Source organism: Panonychus citri, unplaced genomic scaffold (assembly GCF_014898815.1).
Source record: "Panonychus citri isolate SS breed McGregor unplaced genomic scaffold, ASM1489881v1 Contig00028, whole genome shotgun sequence".
Classification (NCBI taxonomy): domain Eukaryota; kingdom Metazoa; phylum Arthropoda; class Arachnida; order Trombidiformes; family Tetranychidae; genus Panonychus; species Panonychus citri.
The window spans coordinates 2,281,815-2,302,332 of NW_026515433.1; the positions used below are offsets into that span (position 1 = coordinate 2,281,815).

At 31.3% G+C, this 20,518-nt stretch overlaps 3 protein-coding genes across 4 annotated transcripts in view; 2 read left to right on the forward strand and 1 right to left on the reverse strand.

The window, feature by feature from the left end:
* The first annotated feature begins 2,541 nt into the window (after positions 1 to 2,541).
* LOC128396748 (transcription factor mef2A-like) lies at positions 2,542 to 4,961 on the forward strand. Its single transcript, XM_053357354.1, has 4 exons — positions 2,542 to 2,785; positions 2,929 to 3,075; positions 3,185 to 3,784; positions 3,862 to 4,961. Exons 1-4 carry the CDS (start codon positions 2,672 to 2,674, stop codon positions 4,690 to 4,692), a joined length of 1,692 nt encoding a protein of 563 aa, XP_053213329.1. The 5' UTR covers positions 2,542 to 2,671; the 3' UTR covers positions 4,693 to 4,961.
* A 794-nt stretch (positions 4,962 to 5,755) lies between these two features.
* LOC128396746 (transcription factor mef2A-like) lies at positions 5,756 to 8,149 on the forward strand. Its single transcript, XM_053357353.1, has 4 exons — positions 5,756 to 6,008; positions 6,092 to 6,241; positions 6,366 to 6,965; positions 7,075 to 8,149. Exons 1-4 carry the CDS (start codon positions 5,895 to 5,897, stop codon positions 7,909 to 7,911), a joined length of 1,701 nt encoding a protein of 566 aa, XP_053213328.1. The 5' UTR covers positions 5,756 to 5,894; the 3' UTR covers positions 7,912 to 8,149.
* The window catches only part of LOC128396745 (potassium voltage-gated channel subfamily H member 8-like), a 44,486-nt gene continuing 31,990 nt past the window's right edge, over positions 8,023 to 20,518 (reverse strand). For both annotated transcript variants that reach the window (XM_053357352.1, XM_053357351.1), the window contains exons 3-9: positions 19,772 to 20,005; positions 17,378 to 17,679; positions 16,643 to 16,871; positions 12,199 to 12,359; positions 11,923 to 12,127; positions 11,041 to 11,423; positions 8,023 to 10,636 (exon numbers count right to left, since the gene is read on the reverse strand). In XM_053357352.1, the coding sequence (XP_053213327.1) occupies positions 8,438 to 10,636; positions 11,041 to 11,423; positions 11,923 to 12,127; positions 12,199 to 12,359; positions 16,643 to 16,871; positions 17,378 to 17,679; positions 19,772 to 20,005 (3,713 nt within the window). In that variant the 3' untranslated portion in view covers positions 8,023 to 8,437. The remainder of the gene's footprint in view (positions 10,637 to 11,040; positions 11,424 to 11,922; positions 12,128 to 12,198; positions 12,360 to 16,642; positions 16,872 to 17,377; positions 17,680 to 19,771; positions 20,006 to 20,518) is intronic.

Sequence of the window (20,518 nt, forward strand, 5' to 3'; positions counted from 1 at the left end):
GTAACTACGATACTTTGATTAATTATTATCATCAAATAATCAATAATAATAATAAAATGATCAGAGGTTGCGGGTTGGGAGGATGAAGAGGAAAAAAAAAGTTCTAAACTTTAAGTTTGGATTAATTTTGAATAGAGAAAAAATTTAAAAATAAATTCTATCATCATCTTATCATCCTCATCATCATCTTCATCTTCATCTGCCTTAGGTGAACCTAGAACATTAATTTTCAAGGTAAACTGGTCACTGGTCAGGTAAAAATGAGGTCACTCTCTTTGTAACTATTGAAGGAAAAACTTTACTTTCAAGTTAATCGAAACTATTTTTAAACTTTTTCAAAAGTAATCATCATAATCTATTAACTAAATCAATGAATTGTTGTCATGTAACAATCAAGGTAAAAGGTATTCTAATTATATATTATTGCCAATGGTAATTAAGTTTCTCTTTGAGTGATAATTGTTGATTTAAATTGACAAGCGAATTAATTTTTTTTTTCTGTTAAATTGTTGATCAACAATTTCATCTCAGTTTTAATACATTCAATTGGACAAGTAACTTTTAGTTAGCTAAATTGTTAACATGATTAAAAGATTCTCGATTAACATGATTTAAGATTAACATCTACACCATTATGATTAGTGAATTAAATTTAATTCAGTTGAGGTAAAAACAAAGAGATGTTGAAAGTTTCTCTTTCACTTATGGTCAGTTTCTAACTGACCACAATTAGATTTTGTTGATACACGAATTTCAAATTGTAATTGATGATTAATTCTAATTTTCTTTTACATGTTGATTGTTGTAACAATTAATTTTCTCTCATTTTTTTTTTAATTTGCCTCTTTCTTTCTCTCACCTAAATGTTTACCTTTTTTGTTCACTTTTAATTGTTGGTAACAATTAGTTGATTAGTTGAAAAGTTTTCCAATCAATTTCAAGTATTGATTTTCCTCTAGTTGATATTAATTTGATTCTACGATTTGATTGTTGATCTAATTCTGATCTTTAGGGTATTTTTACCTTTCTCTGGGTCATTTTTGATTATCAATACAATTGGATTCGATTTTATTAGTTAATTGTTGTTAAATATTGATCGTTGATTGTAACGGTACTTTAGTTAATCATGATAATCAGAAAAAAGAGTAACCAGTTAACTCACGAAATGAACTTTTCAAAGGTGAAAATCTAATTTTAGATGAAAATTTTCAATTGAAATTAGAATTGGAATTGATTGAGAAAACTTTTCTTCTATTAAATTGTTGTTAACATCAACTAATTGTTGACACTGATTGTTGTGTTAAATTGGTGTAATTTGCAAATTGTATAGTTGAAGTTAAGGTCAAGAAATTAAAAATAAATTCTCAATACAAACAGAAAGAGTTTTGTTTTTATCACAATCAACACAATTAATTGTTAATCTAATTGTTAAATGAGTTAATCTTTTAAATCAATTAAATTTACATCGTCAAGGTTACAATTTAGAGAAACAATTAATACTCAATGATTAAAACAAATCACCACCAGTGTTAATCAACAGTAAAAAAAAAAGGTAAACGTTAATTGTTGAAATAATGATTATCTCCTAAATTAATTACAAGTCTGATGATGATGATTAACCATTAATTTTAATTGCTACAACCTTTAAATTGTCCCAATCGTTGGTAAATTGTTGTTGTGTTTAATTTGTTTTCCGCTTTTCATCATTAAAATTAATGATCACAGTTAATACTAAATTACACCTTGATTTAATTTAGCCTCAAGGTAATTAGATGAGATTAATTTACTTTGAAATCACAATCAACAATCAATTTCAAGTCTTGATCATTGAGTCGATCAAAATTATCAATTTAAATTCATCTTACAAACTGTTAATTAAATTGATTCTATTGTAATAATTAGTTAGATTGTTCATCATCATCATCAAATGATTAGCTAATTGTTGGTGATTGATTGATGAACATCAAGATTTATTTCACAATTTTGTCAAATTAACAAGTTAATTGATACGAATAAGCGAATCCTAATACTATTAGTTAATCAATTCTAATCAATGATTAAATTGTCGACAAAACAATTAAACTCAACTGTTAGAAATTCAAATTGGACTCACGTTAGACTTAATCTATGAATCGAATGTAATTAAATTATCTAAACCATAAACTCGAACTTGAAAATAAACTAATCACAATCTTAGAAATCCAATTGTTTTTCTCAAATTTTAATAAACTGAAATTAATTAATTGTCTCTAATCTGTTGATTAGAGTTCTGACCAATAGTTACCTTGGAGCTCACTAGATGGCAATGATCATCTGGTTTTCTATTGAGTTAAGAAGAGTCGATAACCGAAATCGAAAATTTAACCGGATTTATGGTTGATAATCGATTTTTCATTAACAATCTAATTGAATATAAGAAAATAATCGATTTGAATAATCGAAGTTAACATTGGGCTTATGAGAGAATAAAAAGTTCGATGTTCGTTAATCGAAGAGAATCGGTTAATATAAATCGATTATTTTGAACAGGGAAATTTTCATTCGCGGTGAGTGAGAAGAGGGAAAACATTAGCCCGGGTCTTTCCATCAGATAAACAATGATTGAGTTGATTTGTTTTCTTTTTTAATTGTTCTTCTAATTGCCTGTGATTTACTTTGATTCTTTTTAATTATGTTTCAAGATTCGGTTACTAAACATCCGTTGAAGAAACGAGTCTTTTACCTCGATGTGAAAAGTCACCAGAATAGAAACAGATTGAAATCTTATTTGACCAAATTAGGAGGGGTAAGTGATTATTTTTTTATTCTCTTTCGTTTTTTTTTCTATTCTAAATTCAATGTGCCTTTTTTATTCGGTTTCCTTTTTTTTGTCACATGTATTCTAATGTGCTTTGTCTGTTTATGTTGGTTTTTGTTCTCCTCTTGCAGTTGGTCAGTGAATTTCTTGATTCAAAAGAGGTGAGATATCTGATTACTGATCGACAATCGAAAGATTTGGTAAGAGAAAAAATTCCAAATGGTCAAGATGGACCAACTCAAGGAATTACACCAAGTAAAAAGGTTAACGATTTATTGGTGAGTAAAAAATTCTTTATATATATTCTATCCCGCCATTGGAAACCATATCTTTATGATTTTTTTTATCTTATTTATTGTATTCATTTTCTCTTTGTTTTTGTTTTAGCCTCGGGGTAAACAATTCGCACTTGCTGCTCAACCTCCTCCTAGTAGTAATACAACAAATGAACATAATATCGATGTTATCGAACTTGCTAATCGTCGTGGTATCAAAATATTGTCAGCACAAACTTTTATAGAATTTTGTCTGGGTTATATTAATGAGAAAGATAAATTACCTTCTCGTCAGTCATCAAGCTCAACAAAGACTATTACTTATTTTAAGGGAAATTTTATTAAAGTTGAAGAAATGGAAGAAAAATATAAACCTTCTGCAAAAATATTCACAGAATGGCCTCAAATATATGTAAACACTGATCCATTTGTGTGTCCATTCATCCCACCTTCAAAAGTGAAAAGAACCTCATCAATTGGTGATATAAATAATGCAAGAAATAATAACAATAATCCAACAACAAATGAAACTGGTGGATTAGCCAATTTATCTAGTAAAATGCCTCCAACACCCGAACTGCGTGGTGATACACCGAAACCAAGTACAAATCAACGGATTAATGATCTCAGAATAAATAATGGACCAGTTCGGAAACCAGATACTTTGCAATATTGTGAGATATGTGGAATAACATTTATAAACATGAATGAGGTAAGTTAATCATTTGAAAACGATCATAATTAAGTATAATAATAATCTAATTCACTATGTTTCTGGTTGTTTTTTAGCATATCGCTTCTAATACACATCAAAGTCATCTTAAACAAGAAGATAATTTTAAAGATTTATTCAATGTGATGAAGTCTCTACCAAAGTGGATTGAGGATGATGAAGAAATTCAAAATGTTCCAAGTGACAATAGCATTTGTGATTCATCTTATCCTGTTTATCCATCTCTAACACCACCCACATCATCAAAACTAATCACACTCACCCCTGGATCGACAACCGTTAAAGCAATCGGGAATAAGACAAGTGTTAAAGCCTTTTTATCTTTGCATGATCTTTACAACAACAACAACAACAACAAAATCAATTCTAGTTTAAAGGTAAACTATCAAAATGATGGATCTGTAACATCAGCAATGAGAAAAAAGATCAGCATCCTGGGAAACAGCAACAATAATAATAACGCCAACAACATTGCCGCCAATGTGAATGTACAAAATTCCCGAAATAATCACAGTTTCAAAATCGCTAATCTAATCTACAATAATAACAACAATAATCACAATAATCATAACAATAATCATAATAATGATACAAGTGAGAAACGTAAAATAATTGGAACCAAATTAGTGGATAAATTTAATTTTGATCAATTGTTCAGTGATGATGAAGATGAAACTGGTGATGATATGGTGGAAGCATCTTGTTTCACTCCTCCACTTTTACCACCTTTACTATACCCGGAACTGGATATTCCTGAAGAGAATCTAAAAGATCAATCGATTAAAGATCATTTTGATGTGGAAAATGGTAACTACACTGATGCGGAATATGATTTCGACGAGGAACTGTTCGCTTCTTTCGAGAAAGATGTATCTGTTGAGTTTTAGAAAAAGAAAAGCTAAGGTTTAATCCAATCAACGATTAACTCTTCCAATCAACTCAATCAAACTGAAACAATCATAAAATGTAACTAATTAACAAGCTCTTTTTTCTCACTGGATTAACGATAATCATCAACACAATCAACTTTTTCTTTGCCGATTTAATAATAATTCATATGTATAAAATTGTGAAAAATCAAGTCTTTTTCAATTCTTGACGATAAAAATGAGAATTCAACTTAAAGTGAGTTCAGAATTTATTATTTATTACTTTACTTTTTGACCTTAAACTCTTATACAATTAAAAGGATATCAAGCCAATCAAAGAATAAGTTAATTGTTGTTAAAAAAGAATAACAATAAACCAAACAATCTATTATTCATTATCCGCAATTAACAAATCATCACATAGAGTTACTATTAAGCTGAGTGCCGGTCAATTTGCCAATTTTCAATTTCCACCGCCGGTGATTGATGAACAACCGCTGATCGTAATTAAGTTGACTTGGACCATGAATCATCTTCGGCTTCCATTGAATTAGACTCATAAATCTAAGCTGAAATTTTTCAATTACAATTGAAATAGATTGAGAAAACTTTTCTTCTTTCCTTCTAATGTTATAGTTGTTGAAATCAACTAATTGTTGACACTGATTGTTGTGCTAAATTGGTGTAATTTGCAAATTGTATAGCTGAAGTTAAGGTCAAGAAATTAAAAATAAATTCTCAATACAAACAAATACAAAGAGTTTTATTTTTATCACCATCATCACAATCAACGAAATTAATCTTTTGATAAATCAGTTAATCTCATAAATCATTTTTAATTAATTTATGGGTTACCAGGCAATTCACTAGATGGCAATGATGATCATTTTTCTGTCGGTTGAAAGTTTAATCGGATTTATGATTGATGATCGATTTTTCATTAACAATCTAATTGAATGTAAGAAAATAATCGATTTGAATAATCGAAGTTAACATTGGGCTTATGAGAGAATAAAAAGTTCGATGTTCGTTAATCGAAGAGAATCGGTTAATATAAATCGATTATTTTGAACAGGGAAATTTTCATTCGCGGTGAGTGAGAAGAGGGAAAACATTAGCCCGGGTCTTTCCATCAGATAAACAATGATTGAGTTGATTTGTTTTCTTTTTTAAATTGTTTAATTGTTTTAACCTGTGATTGTCTTAGGCTTTTTGGAATTATGGATAAAGATTCAGTTTCCAAACATCCATTTAAGAAACGAGTCTTTTACCTCGATGTGAAAAGTCACCAGAATAGAAACAGATTGAAATCTTATTTAACCAAATTAGGAGGGGTAAGTGATTATTTTTTTTTATTCTCTTTCGTTTTTTTTTCTATTCTAAATTCAATGTGCTTTGTTTTATTCTTTTCTGGCAGTTGGTTAGTGAATTTCTTGATTCAAAAGAAGTGAAATATGTGATTACTGATCGACAATCGAGAGATCAGTTGTTGAGAGATAAATTAACTAATGGTCAGGAAGCACCACCACAAGGAACAACACCAAGTAAAAAGATTAATGATTTATTGGTGAGTCGATTATTTTTTTTTATATTCTGTCCTGTGTGTATTGTTTGATGGAACCATATCTTTGTATTATTATTCTTTTATCTCATTTGTGTTATCTCTTTCTATCTCTTTGTTTTTGTTTTAGCCTCGGGGTAAACAATTCGCACTTGCTGCTCAACCTCTTCCCAGCAGTAGTAATACAAATGAACATAATATCGATGTTATCGAACTTGCTAATCGTCGTGGTATCAAAATATTGTCAGCACAAACATTTTTAGAATTTTGTCTTCAATATATTGATGAAAGAGACAAATTAACTTCTCGTAAGCCAATAACCTCACAAAAAGCTGTTAAATATTTTCAAGGAAATTTTATCAAAGTTGAGGATATGGAAGAAAAATATAAACCTTCTTACAGACAATTCACAGAATGGCCTCAAATATATGTCGATACTGAGCCAGTTGTGTGTCCATTCATCCCACCTTCAAAAGTGAAAAGAACCTCATCAATTGGTGATATAAATAATGCAAGAAATAATAACAATAATCCAACAACAAATGAAACTGGTGGATTAGCCAATTTATCTAGTAAAATGCCTCCAACACCCGAACTGCGTGGTGATACACCGAAACCAAGTACAAATCAACGGATTAATGATCTCAGAATAAATAATGGACCAGTTCGGAAACCAGATACTTTGCAATATTGTGAGATATGTGGAATAACATTTATAAACATGAATGAAGTAAGTTAATCATTTGAAAACGATCATAATTAAGTATAATAATAATAATAATAATCTAATTCGTTATGTTTCTGATTGTTTTTTGTTTTTTTGTTTTTTTGTTTTTTAGCATATCGCTTCTAATACACATCAAAGTCATCTTAAACAAGAAGATAATTTTAAAGATTTATTCAATGTGATGAAGTCTCTACCAAAGTGGATTGAGGATGATGAAGAAATTCAAAATGTTCCAAGTGACAATAGCATTTGTGATTCATCTTATCCTGTTTATCCATCTCTAACACCACCCACATCATCAAAACTAATCACACTCACCCCTGGATCGACAACCGTTAAAGCAATCGGGAATAAGACAAGTGTTAAAGCCTTTTTATCTTTGCATGATCTTTACAACAACAACAACAACAACAAAATCAATTCTAGTTTAAAGGTAAACTATCAAAATGATGGATCTGTAACATCAGCAATGAGAAAAAAGATCAGCATCCTGGGAAACAGCAACAATAATAATAACGCCAACAACATTGCCGCCAACGTGAATGTACAAAATTCCCGAAATAATCACAGTTTCAAAATCGCTAATCTAATCTACAATAATAACAACAATAATCACAATAATCACAATAATCATAATCATAATAATAATGATACAAGTGAGAAACGTAAAATAATTGGAACCAAATTAGTGGATAAATTCAACTTTGATCAATTGTTCAGTGATGATGAAGATGAAACTGGTGATGATATGGTGGAAGCATCTTGTTTCACTCCTCCACTTTTACCACCTTTACTATACCCGGAACTTGATATTCCTGAAGAGAATCTAAAAGATCAATCGATTAAAGATCATTTTGATGTGGAAAATGGTAACTACACTGATGCGGAATATGATTTCGACGAGGAACTGTTCGCTTCTTTCGAGAAAGATGTATCTGTTGAGTTTTAGAAAAAGAAAAGCTAAGATTTAATCCAATCAACAATTAACTCTTCCAATCAACTCAATCAAACTGAAACAATCATAAAATGTAACTAAATGAAATGATTGTTTAAAAACTCATTGTTTCAACTTAAATATTAATCATATTTATCAGGTACATAAATGGTTAATGAAATTTACATTAAATTGTAATAATAGATTTCGAGTGATAAATGATAATTATAATCATTATATTTATAATATTATATATCGATCACAATTTTAGAACAATTTTTATTATCAGAACTTTTTCTCCTTGTTAATTGTTGATCACAATTCAGTTGATAGTTTCCGTCTAACTGAAATTGTGGTTGTTGCGGTTGATGATGATGAGGAAGAAGATGATGTAGTTAAATTACCATAATCAATATTAATTGCACATTGATCTAAACCTTCATTAACTGTATTAACAGAGACTTGACCAGAATTGAATTGATTAGGAATTGATCGCAATTGATTAGGATTAATTGCTCGATTATCAATTAATTGACCAACATTAGTTAATCCTGTCGATTGGTTTGCTGTTATTATTGTCGATGATGAAGATAATGATGATGATGGAATTGCTGTTAATGGTAAAGTGTAACAAGGTGAATAAGATGAGAGATTGTTGTTGTTGTTGTTGATGTGATAATCTGTTGATGATTGTTGATGATGATTCTAATTGCATTGGAAGAGGAGGAGATGAAGATGAAGATGATTCAGCCAACCCCAAGTTCCAACTATTTCGTGAACCTTTAAAGGGAGAAACGTCCCTGGAAGATGTGATACTTTGAATGGTAAGAGAATTTTTTAAAACTGAATCATCTGAAATACTTTCAGAATCCTCAGTATTCCGGTGATAATGTAAACCCATCAGGTGTCTAACTTTATCTTCATTGGATGAAGATGATGAATAACCCGAATTGGGTGGCGGTGAACCAGAATCGTTTAGTTTTGCAAGTAACTCATCGAGTAGGCATCGATCGGTTTGAGTAGCACTTGAGGTTTGTAATGAATGACGATGATGATTATTGGTGTTAATTGTTGTCTTATTATGATGATGATGGTGATTGATTTCCATTGAGTTATTATTACGCTGAGTGATTAGTGATGAATTCACGGAATCAGAATTAGTCGATGGTTCATCTAAAAGTCCTGATCGAAGGTTGGAATCAATTGGATACATTGGTAAATTTGTTCCAACGGCACCGCCGGTGACTGATGAACAACCGCTGATCGTGGTCAAGTTAACTTCGGTTGTGATTCCACCGCTGACTGAATCGTCTTCGGCTTCCATTGAAAGAGGACCTCCGCCGATGGAAGCCGATCCACGAGGTGATCCTGTTGAAAGAGCACTTGCAATTGATCCGTCAGATTTGCCGCTTAATTCACCGAGTGATTGAGTCTTGTCGATTATTCGACCTCGTCCCGTTGTTCTTTCATGATGGTGATGATGATGATGATGACAAGAAGAATCGTTGGAAGATAATTTCTGTAAAAGTGTTAATGTTAATCTCATATCATTGGAAAGTCGAGCGACATCTTGACGAATTGAATTCATTTGTCCATCGATACGTTCAATTGATTCTCGATCGGATGAAGAATCGGTTCGAATCATTTTGTTTCCTTCTTTGATTGGATTTTTCTTTTCTCTCCGGCCACTTTTACCTTCGTTTGATTTTCTGGTTGGTGGTGATTCCAAATTCCCGTGATGATGGTTACTCGTGGCTGGAGATTTACCTCCGGTGTTGGAAGAAGAACCAGTAAACTTTAATGCTGATCTTCGTGTTGGATTTGGTTGATTGATCGGTGATCGATTGGAGTCACAAAGTAAATTGTCAACTTGTTGCCCACCCGATGATTCATTTCCAAGTAAATTCCATGTTCGAGTTCCAGATCGACTTCGAGCTCTCAGGCCAAGAGGCGGTGATGCCACCGGAGGTGAACCTGATTCACTCTCATCATCAGACCGACTTTTATCCGTAATATTTACACCAATTTGCTCTTCTCTATCATCTTCTTCCTCATCTTCATCATTACCTTGATTATCATCATCTTCATCCGCTTCTTCCTCCTCATCATCTTCATCATCCTCAGAAATTGAAGGAAGTGTCAATGAATGAGCAGGATGAAGACCACCACCACCACCACCACCAAACCCATCTCCTCGTCCACCTCCACCTCCACCAAGACCACCACCTCCTCCTCCTCCACCACCACCAAAGAATCCTACCCCATAGGCATCATCATGACCTTCTCTCAAATTAAAGGTAAGATCGTGAATAATTTCCGTGCAAAAAGTTTCAGCAAACTCGGGATACAATTTAAGTACCTCAAGTAGGCCACTTATGTGTATAGATTTGAGGTCACAATAGGTTAAAGCTTTAACATCACTTGACGATTTAATCAATGCTTCCGGATTAAGGGAGGAGGGAATATCACAGCCGACAAGATCACCTTTACCAAGAATGGCCACAACCATTGAATTTTGCAAAACCTCCATAGACCCGTTACAGACCAGGTAAATATATGAAAGTGCATCTCCATCATGAAGTAAATACTCACCGGGAGCACAAAAGTTACTCTTTATGTGCCTTGAAAGTAACTTAAGGCATCCCTGCGGCGCTGTTTCAAATATGGGCAATGAAAGGATTTCTCGGTGTAAATGTAACGAAACATCACCACGAAGTTCATCAGGAAATTCACGAAGAATCTGAACAAAAGAAAAGAAAAATGAAAAAGGTGAGAAAACAACACGAAAAAAACGAGAAAAAAAAGATTATCGATTCCATCGAGTGAACATTGATGATGATAGAAAACAATCAACATAAGAAAAATCATTTAATCGATAATCTGATGATAATCGGTTGATAACATTTTCCAATTAGAAATCAAGGAAAAAATAGAAGAAAACAGATCAAGTGTAAATAGCTTATTCTCACTAATTGTCGAGCAATTTGTTGAACAATCGATCAACTAAACGATCCTAAACTTTTTCTTTTTCTCGATGATTAGTTTTCGATACTAATAATATATTATCATCATCTATTCCTCGATATTATGATAAGAGAAAATTTCGTTTATAAGTTGATGTATAATTTTTTTCTTCGTTCGAACCTCGTTAGCATCGATTCCGTGATTAAGTGACCAAGTCGTTTGAAAATATTCGGTCATTCGTTGGCGTAACTGTTTGGGTAACTGATGGAGGCGGAAAAACTCCTTAAGGTCACGAAGTTTGGTCTGATATTGTGAACGACGGGCATACATCCGTTGGATTATCGCGGTTACATTACCGAAAACAACGGCGTGCATAAGAGCACCGATCAGCATACTAAAGACTGAGAATATCTTTTCGGCATTGGTGTTAGCGGCCACATTACCGAAACCAACGCTCGTAAGGCTACTTGTAGTGAAGTAAAGGGCAGTTGTGTAGGCAGAGTACATGTCCGATGTATTGTAAACATCGTAACTTAAACGATTAGAAAGTTGAGGAATCCAACCTGATGAGAAAATCGAAGAGAGAAAAAAATTGGAAAATTTTCATTATCATTCTGATAATAAATATAAAACGATAACATTACGATAATATTTCATTCCTATCTTCATCTTCCCTCATGATGATTGATGATAACAATTCAATTGTTACCTCATCACTTTTTTTTTCATTTGTTTGTCTATCATGTTCATGGTCATCATCATGTTTGACATACTGACAGAAAACACTGGACATTGATTAAGCATTTATTAATTCAATTATCTAATATTTGATTGTTATATTGCTTCCTCCTAACCAATATAATCAATTGTTATAGTTGACCATTGATCATGAGATAAAATGATGATGAAAAATACAGTTAGAGTTTGACCAATGGTCAAATAAATCTGATATATAACAATCAGTTGTGTTCAACAATCATCCAGAGAGAGACATTGATTGTGTTGTTGTATCAATGGTCAAGCAAATTTGTTGTTATTGTTTTCGTTGATTAGTTTCCTTACCCACTGACCAGGCGCCTTCGTTATGTTCAAGCTCCTCGACACCGATAACGTACCAAATGCAGGCCAACCAGTGGGCGACCAGTGAAAACATCAGCATCAATAAGGTCAAAATGATGTAACTATACTGTGAGTACCGATCCATTTTGGCAAACAATCGGGCCAACCTCAGGAGTCGAGTCAATTTAAGTAAATGGGTTAAGGTGTTCTAAGAGGTTTCGATGAGTACAATTAGTTAATCATTTGTTTTAATTGTTCTGGGATGAGAAATATATTTACCCTTGTATAAAGATTAGCAGCGTACAAAACGTCAAAAGGCAGAGCGGCGATTAAATCGCAAAAAAACCAACCTCGAATGTAATGAATTACAATTGATTTTGATTTAGTTACCACTTCACCTTTTTTATTTACAAAGGTAGTCCGGAAATTCAACATTATATCTGTTTGATTAACGAGAAATTAAGTGATTAGTTAATTGTCTTTGTATGTATTTCTGTTATCATCATCATCGTCATAATGTATCTTGAATGGGTGTGAGTGGGTGGGTTTATGTTTAATCATCTGTTTCATTTAATTGTTTCAGGTGACAATCAATCATTTTCATCTTTCATTTTTGTTGATCAAATTGTTACCGGAAGTTGATTTGATAAATTTTCTCATATTTCTAATACTTTAACCCTCTATGATTAAACTGGAAACTTTTAAAATGATATTTTTCATCTTTGGATGATGATCGTGAGGGAGGATGAAGATGAAGATGAAGATGAAGATGAAAGTGATGGATAAGAGTATAGCTAAATTGTGTTACAATGAAGGTGGATGAAGTAATGATGATGATGAGGATAAGTGGGTGGAGGTGGTGGAAGGAGGGAAGATGAAAACAATATCTTTTATTATTTGATATCAAGTGGGGATGAAGATGAGGATATTATTTCCTAAGATGTAATATTGTAAAAGATGATTAAGATGAAGGTGGGAAATGGGAGGTGGGAGGTGGATTGTTATGTTACATCATATTATTAGGTTTCCACCGTAAGCTTATTGTAGAGTGGAACTTGAATTGAGGAAATAAATTTTGTTCAGTTGTAAGAAATAAAATCTAACTCCAAGATTTTGTCAAGATTAAGGTGAGAGAGAGAGAGTGAGTGAGGGAGGGAGATAATCTTATGGAACTTTTTTCATTCGAATTCTTAAAATTTTCTTCCCTCTGGTTCGAGTTCATTATTAAACTTTAAGTTGATATTCGTTTGAAATTTTGGTTCATTTTGATTGTTTATCTTCATTATATTGAATTGAAACCTGATTGTTTCATCTCAGATTCAACTTATTGAGTTCATGATGATTCAATAATTCAGTTTGGTATAAAAGGATAAGAAGAGAGAGATAGAGATAGAAACAGAGACAGACAGAGAGATGAAAGTGGAAGATGAAATTTCCAGAATGATACTAATGAAGATAAGATGAAGATGAAGATAAGAGAAAGTTATGTTATCATCATCAGGGTGAAACCTTTTTTTCAAAGTCATGATGATCATTGGAGATGAAATTTATCACAATTTTCAGGATGATTAGTCTGAAAGTTTCATCATGATTTATGGTTTATCATCAATTCACACGAGGCTGGTTGAAGAAGATAAAAGTAAGAGACAGGAAAGAGAGAGAGAGATAGAGATAGAAACAGAGACAGACAGAGAGATGAAAGTGGAAGATGAAATTTCCAGAATGATACTAATGAAGATAAGATGAAGATGAAGATAAGAGAAAGTTATGTTATCATCATCAGGGTGAAACCTTTTTTTCAAAGTCATGATGATCATTGGAGATGAAATTTATCACAATTTTCAGGATGATTAGTCTGAAAGTTTCATCATGATTTATGGTTTATCATCAATTCACACGAGGCTGGTTGAAGAAGATAAAAGTAAGAGACAGGAAAGAGAGAGAGAGAGAGAGATGTTAAAGATAATGATGATAATGATGATGATGAAAAGAAGAATTTTCTTTTTCTCTTTCTCTTTTCCATTGGGTCAGATTAAAAAGGATCGACAACAATTTAGCCACAGAAAACATAATCATCATCATCATCATCATCTCAAGTTATATTGTGAATCTCATCATCATCATCATCCTATTCTTTCACTTCTCCTCCTACCTATTTATCTTCATCATCATTTTTCAGACTCACTCCTCCACCTTAATCTTAACATTATGATGATAAAAATCGAGATGAAATAAGTTTATCCAAACAACATCACCTTTGGGTGTACCAGGGAGGACAAACTGTGATTGACATGATGATGGTCATTACCATGGTCATTATCAAGCTAATATATTACTGATTATGAGATAAAACTTTTTGAAACCAGAAAAAAATGAGCAACATTATTTTTCACTTTAAAAACTTGAAACAACAATTTATCCGAAATGATAGGTTGACCATTGGTCAGACCCTCGAACTCATAATAATGATAACACTCACACTGTCAGTTAATCTTTGTAAAGTTAACAACGATAAAGAATTGAATTTAAATTGAATTGAAGTGAATAAATTTTCATCACTTAAATCAATCAATCGATGATTTTAGATGAAATTTTTGCCAACATTCCCACCGGTGGAATCAATTTGAAACCTTTAACTATATCTTACCATGAATAGAATCATGAAATCTGTCAGTCAATTGATTTGAATCAAACCAATAAACCGATTCAATTGTTATTCAATTGATTAAATTGTTAACACAAAGGTGACAAATGATAAACATGAGACAAAATCAAAAAAAGAAACGTTAACACAATCAATGTATTTAACTGGAAACAAAAAGTCAAATCATCAAAATAGTTACAATCAGTTAATCACAATAATTGAAACAATCTCAACAACAATATATAAATAAATGAGAATCAAAAAGTGAAATTAGATTTTGTATTTAGTTAATTAATCAGCTTTAATTGTTGTCAACAAGGAGGAAAAAAAAGACTTACAAGTTTTTTTTATACTTTTGGAAACCTTTCAAATTAAAAAGACAATTAAATCTTGAAATTGAGTAGAATTCAAATTAACAATCAAGTCAAACTTGACAAGAGAAAAAAGTTAATCAAAATCACTCCGATTGTACTGTTAATTACAATTAGGTTTTGTTTAATTACTTTTCTTTAGGCTAATTCATAACAACAGCGGGGACAAACTTTCTTACGAAAGTGAGTTTATTTGAGAGATCCATTTATCTAAATACAAATATGATGAAATAAGAATAATTTTTAATTGTTTTTCTTAATGATCACCGATTCTTAAATCAATTCATTTTTGCTTATTCCTTTTATTTATTTGTTTCGTTCATTTATTTTCCTCTCTTCTCTCAGTCTCTCTCCTTGTTTCTGTTCATATCACCACCAGAGACACTCGACATCATCATAATCATATTACTGGGAATTGGATCATTGGCAGTCATTATGATCAACTGTTCATCTCAAGAAAATGTGAGAAAATTTCACAATATGATCAGAAAAAGACTAATCAATCACTTCTTGGATCAGGTCAAGTCGAAATAAAATTTTTGACCAAACATTGAAACGATAAAAGTTTATGTATTTGCTTATTCTTATGATAACCATTTATCTCAACTAAATATCAAGGTGATTCCGGTCATTCTGATAGGTTACGGCTTCAAGGTCATTCGATTGTTGCTGAAACCTTATCCTAATAGAATTGCCGGAATGATCTTGATATTAAAATATGACAATCGAGTATCACTCAAATTCCCATAACTCGAGTTTGGGCTCTGAATACTCAAAAACGAAAAGTTATTCAAGAAAAACTTGTTGGGAACTTGACAAAATGCCCTGTCGTAGATAAAAAAAAAGTGAATCTCGAAAATCATAATGTTAGAACGAAAAAGTTTCTCGAATTTGTTTTTTTCCCTTGAACGATTTTGCAAAAAAAAGTTTCGACTTCTAATAACAACTTACTCTTAACTCTTTCTATTGTTATTAAATTGTTCAAATGATTTCCAATCAATTTGACATTTGATCAACAATCAATTTATTGGATTACAATTATTTGATTATCTAATGTGTATGGTTAATGTTAAATTGTAATACATTACGATTTAGGGACAACAATCAAATTAAATGATATTATTATTATATAAAAATTAAACTGTCTCACTTAAAACAAGATTATTAAATTAGACACCTCATCAGATTTACTGATTAAATTGTCATCATTATTAATTGTCCAGAGAGATAATTTTTATCCTGTCAAGTAAATTGTGAAATCAATGAGCAGAAAAGGCAAAAATCAAAAGACAATTACATTAAACAATCAACTAATCACATTAACCAAATATGTATTTATGATTATGATCAGAACTTTTTTATCAACCTTTTATCACTCTCGATAGTTTATATATTTATGGTGATAATATAAAATGGGAACATTGGGAATGTGAGGATATAAACTAATGATACTCATGAAAAAGTAATAATAACGGTAAATTTTTTTCCTTTTCTTTGGGAAAAAAACTTTTTTCTTTCATGAAATGTTCAAATTGACGAAATAAAAATATAAGAAAACGATAACAATAGATTCAATTGAGATACGAATATGAATACGATGAGATGATGATGGAAATAAGGTTTACAGGGAAGAAGGGGAAATGTGATTTCTTTTCATGGGATTGAAGTGGAAATTGAATGAATAACAGATTAATCTGAATTCTCTCACCAATGATGAAGACAATTTCGACAAATACATCGGTATATATCGTGGCTGGAGTGTCGTTGCTTTCCCGGAAGGAAGCGCTATAAGGAACAACAATGGCGACATAAAATGTCGCGATCAATATCAACCAGTCCCAGCAAGTTTTCAAAGTTCCATAATGTGACAATATGAATCGAGGCTTTTTAATTGTCGCTGCTTTATATTCCGGAAGTGACGATGAATGTAATAGATTCTGAGAGAGAGAGAGAGAGGGTTGAAAGGTGAAAGAAAAAGTTCATTGGGTCATGATGAGGATGATTATGTTCTCAAAGTTCATCCAACTATCGAAAGAGATAATTAGTTGATTATGTTCCAGGTTCAGTTTATTCTCATTCTCTCTTTGGTGAATAGATAGTTGAGTTATCACCTCTTGGAATGTGAGATAATCCTTAATCACTTATCGTTCAAAGGAAAAAGTTCTAAAGCATCGAACTTGTTTCCTCCTTCTTCTCGAATTTAAATATTATTGGAATTTCACTTTTTCGTCTCTTAATTTTAATCTATTTTATCCACTCAATTGATTCTCAAATTGTAATTACAATTACTTTTAGTTTAATCGCTTCTTTCATCAGATTAATGAAGCTCGCATTTACTGTTATTACTTTAATCACCTAAATTTTGAACCATTTTGATTAAAGTCTGAAAAATGATCGTTACAGTTAATCAACGATTGGAAATTGATTGTTTACATTTACTTACATTATTTAACTTTAACTTTGATTTCATGCTGACACTACGACGATAGTGACCTGAGAGCTGATATAAAACTGCTCGACTCCGTCTACGCTGATAATGACTGGCTGGAAGACGAGGATGGTGATCATCATCATAATCATCTTCATCTTCATCATCTCTATCAATATCCGGTGATGATTTGTTGTCTTCCTCTTCTTCGTCCATCTTTGATTTGGTGACATCTTTATGAGAAGCTAAAAACAGGACAACCTCGTGTTTCTCATTCTTAATTGGTACAATGTCCAGTAGACACCAAAAGGGTAAACCTGAAGGTTATTTTCCGTTAATTAGTTAATTGTTGACAAGAGGAAAATAAGAAAAATTAAGAACTTAATTAACTAATCATGTTCAACAGATCAGTTAATCCAACCGAAATCAGAAACAATCTAACATTTAGCTTAACTCAATGTACCAAAAAAATGGGTAAATTGTTGACAATTTAGCTTATCAATGTTATTACTCAACAATTAACCAAGTAAATCAATGAGTTAATTTGTGCCTGTTTAGTTTTTGTTTTCTCATTAATTTAGATTGTAATTAATCTGGAAGATGATTAAAAGTAAACGTTTCAATTTGATGAGACGAAACATTGAACTAGCTGATTGAAAGTTTTGTCTATTGATTGAACAGTTAATTGTTGAATAATAGTCAATAGTATTGATTAATTTATCATCGCAAATTCAATCATGTTGATTTAATCATTATCATCACTAGAAGATGATGAAATTTTCATCACACAAAACTACAGTTAAATACATTGATAGTAAATCCATTTGATTATTTATGTATTTATCTCGTATAAGATAATTAAGTCAATTGTGTTTACTTATTATCATCATCAATCATTATCATTTGGTGGATTCAATTCAATTAATACTCTAACACAATGCTCACCCTGATTATCATCATCACCATGAGCTTATTACCTGATTATAATGTGACCTGAATAAATTAATTTAATTCAATTGATGATTGTGTGTATGTGATGACAATTGAACACCTTTATGTTTAATGAGCTAATTTAGTTTCAATCGTTGATTATGATCAATTAAATATCATCAATCTCTGAGAGAGAGATGTTGATTTGATGTTGATCAACAGCAATTTAAGTTACAATCAAGTTGACATATTCAAATTTTCATCTCATTGGATGACAATTGTCACAATTGTCACTTTGATTAAATGGGTCACTCATACACCAAGTGGACCCAACTGATTAACAAAAAAAATATAATCTCAATCATGAAGACAATTAATGATCATAATTAACTTTATACTCGTTTACATGGTTTGATGAGATTAAATTGTAATTAGAAAACTTTTCCCCTCTTCTTTACCATTGGATTAACCTGGATTAATTATTAATCATTATGAAACCTTGTTATAATACAAACTTAATTGACAATCAACTGATCAAACAGAAAAGGATTAGTAATTAATAATTAATATACATTTATTTAAATTGTTTAATTATCTCACAATTTTTTGTCTGGATAAATTATAATTAAATTTGATTCTAATTCAGTTTCAAATACACTGAATTTCATCAGAGTTTTTCTCATGCTCTGAACTTTTCGCTTCGGATTATTCAGATTCTAAATCTCCAGTAACGATAATCGATTGTGATATTTTAATATCAAGGTCATTTGATGGTCAGCATCATTGGTGAAGTTTCAAATTTTCACTGGGTACTGAGTAATTATCATGATTGTTATCATCATGGTGATTAAATGGAGTCCAACAATCAACTGAAATATTGAAATGTCTTGAGAAAGTGATTGCTGACAATTAATGTAAACCTCAACTTGTTATTATCAGTTAATTGTTTGATTATTGATTATTGATTATAAATATTAGATGAAATGATTATTATTTTCATCATTTGGATCACGTTTTATCAATTTGATTTACTAATCATCCTCGGTAATACAAATACTAATAATTAACAATCAAACATTTAATGATGTCCTCATAATAATCAACAACTAAAATAATAACAATATCTTGTCTTGATTGTGATAATTATTGAATTAATTTACTCTATTTACTTTATGATATAAGTATTATTATTATCATTATCATGGATTCATTCATTCAGGGTGATTATATTAATGAACGTGAGTTAATGTTGATCATGACAATTAACTTAATGATAAACATTAATTATGGAAACAACAGTTTATCGAGTTGATTTTTTTTTCTTTACCCTGTTGAATAGCTAAGGAAATATAATAATACAAAATAAGAGTAGGAAAAAAGTTCCAAAAAACTTTTCTCATCTTGAATTTATTTCTGAATTTTTATACGAATTAATCTGGAAAAAAAGTCCAAGAGGTGAAAGGTTACTATTACTCTTACCATTTCTTTTGTATAAAAGAACTTCCAATTTAAGTTCAGTTTTATTTTCCAGAGCTTCGTCAATTGACTTCTTATGATCTTCGGAAGTTTCCTCACCAAACAGGAAACTACAGGCACATCCTTTTTGCATGATGTGCGCCCGAGGGAAACCGGTGAGCTCACAGAATCCATCAGAACAGTAGACAATCGGATAAAGGTTTGGGACTTGAGCATTTCCGAGAACAAAGTTACTATCTGAAAATAGAGAAAGAAAAACTTTTTATTAGAATAACTTTCCAAAAGTACATGGAAATTTCACCCTTCGATTGGGGTGGAGAAAATGAAGTTCTAACAATTCCATGACTGTGCTAACTAGTCAAGACTTATTCTGATTATTATCATTATTGTAATTCTTGAAATGACACACGATTTATAAATATATTTATTAAATTAAATTCTCACGTGATTCGGTGATTTCAATTCCATGATGAAAATTATCATGATAGAGATTGAAAATAAACTGTTATTGTAATGAACTTTTTTTCTCTTTTTAGACTTGGAAAAGTTTCCAAAAAGATGCAAATACAAAAACCGATGATCATGAAGGCCTCATGAATGAAGAATGAAGAGTAAAGAGTGAGAAAGAAAAAAAAAGAAAAAAGTGTTATCATGCAAAATTGGAATAAACTGAATTCCAGGGAAAAAGTTCTAATAAACTGCAATCAGAAAGGTGAATTCTGTGTTAGATGATGAGAAATGCTGATGATG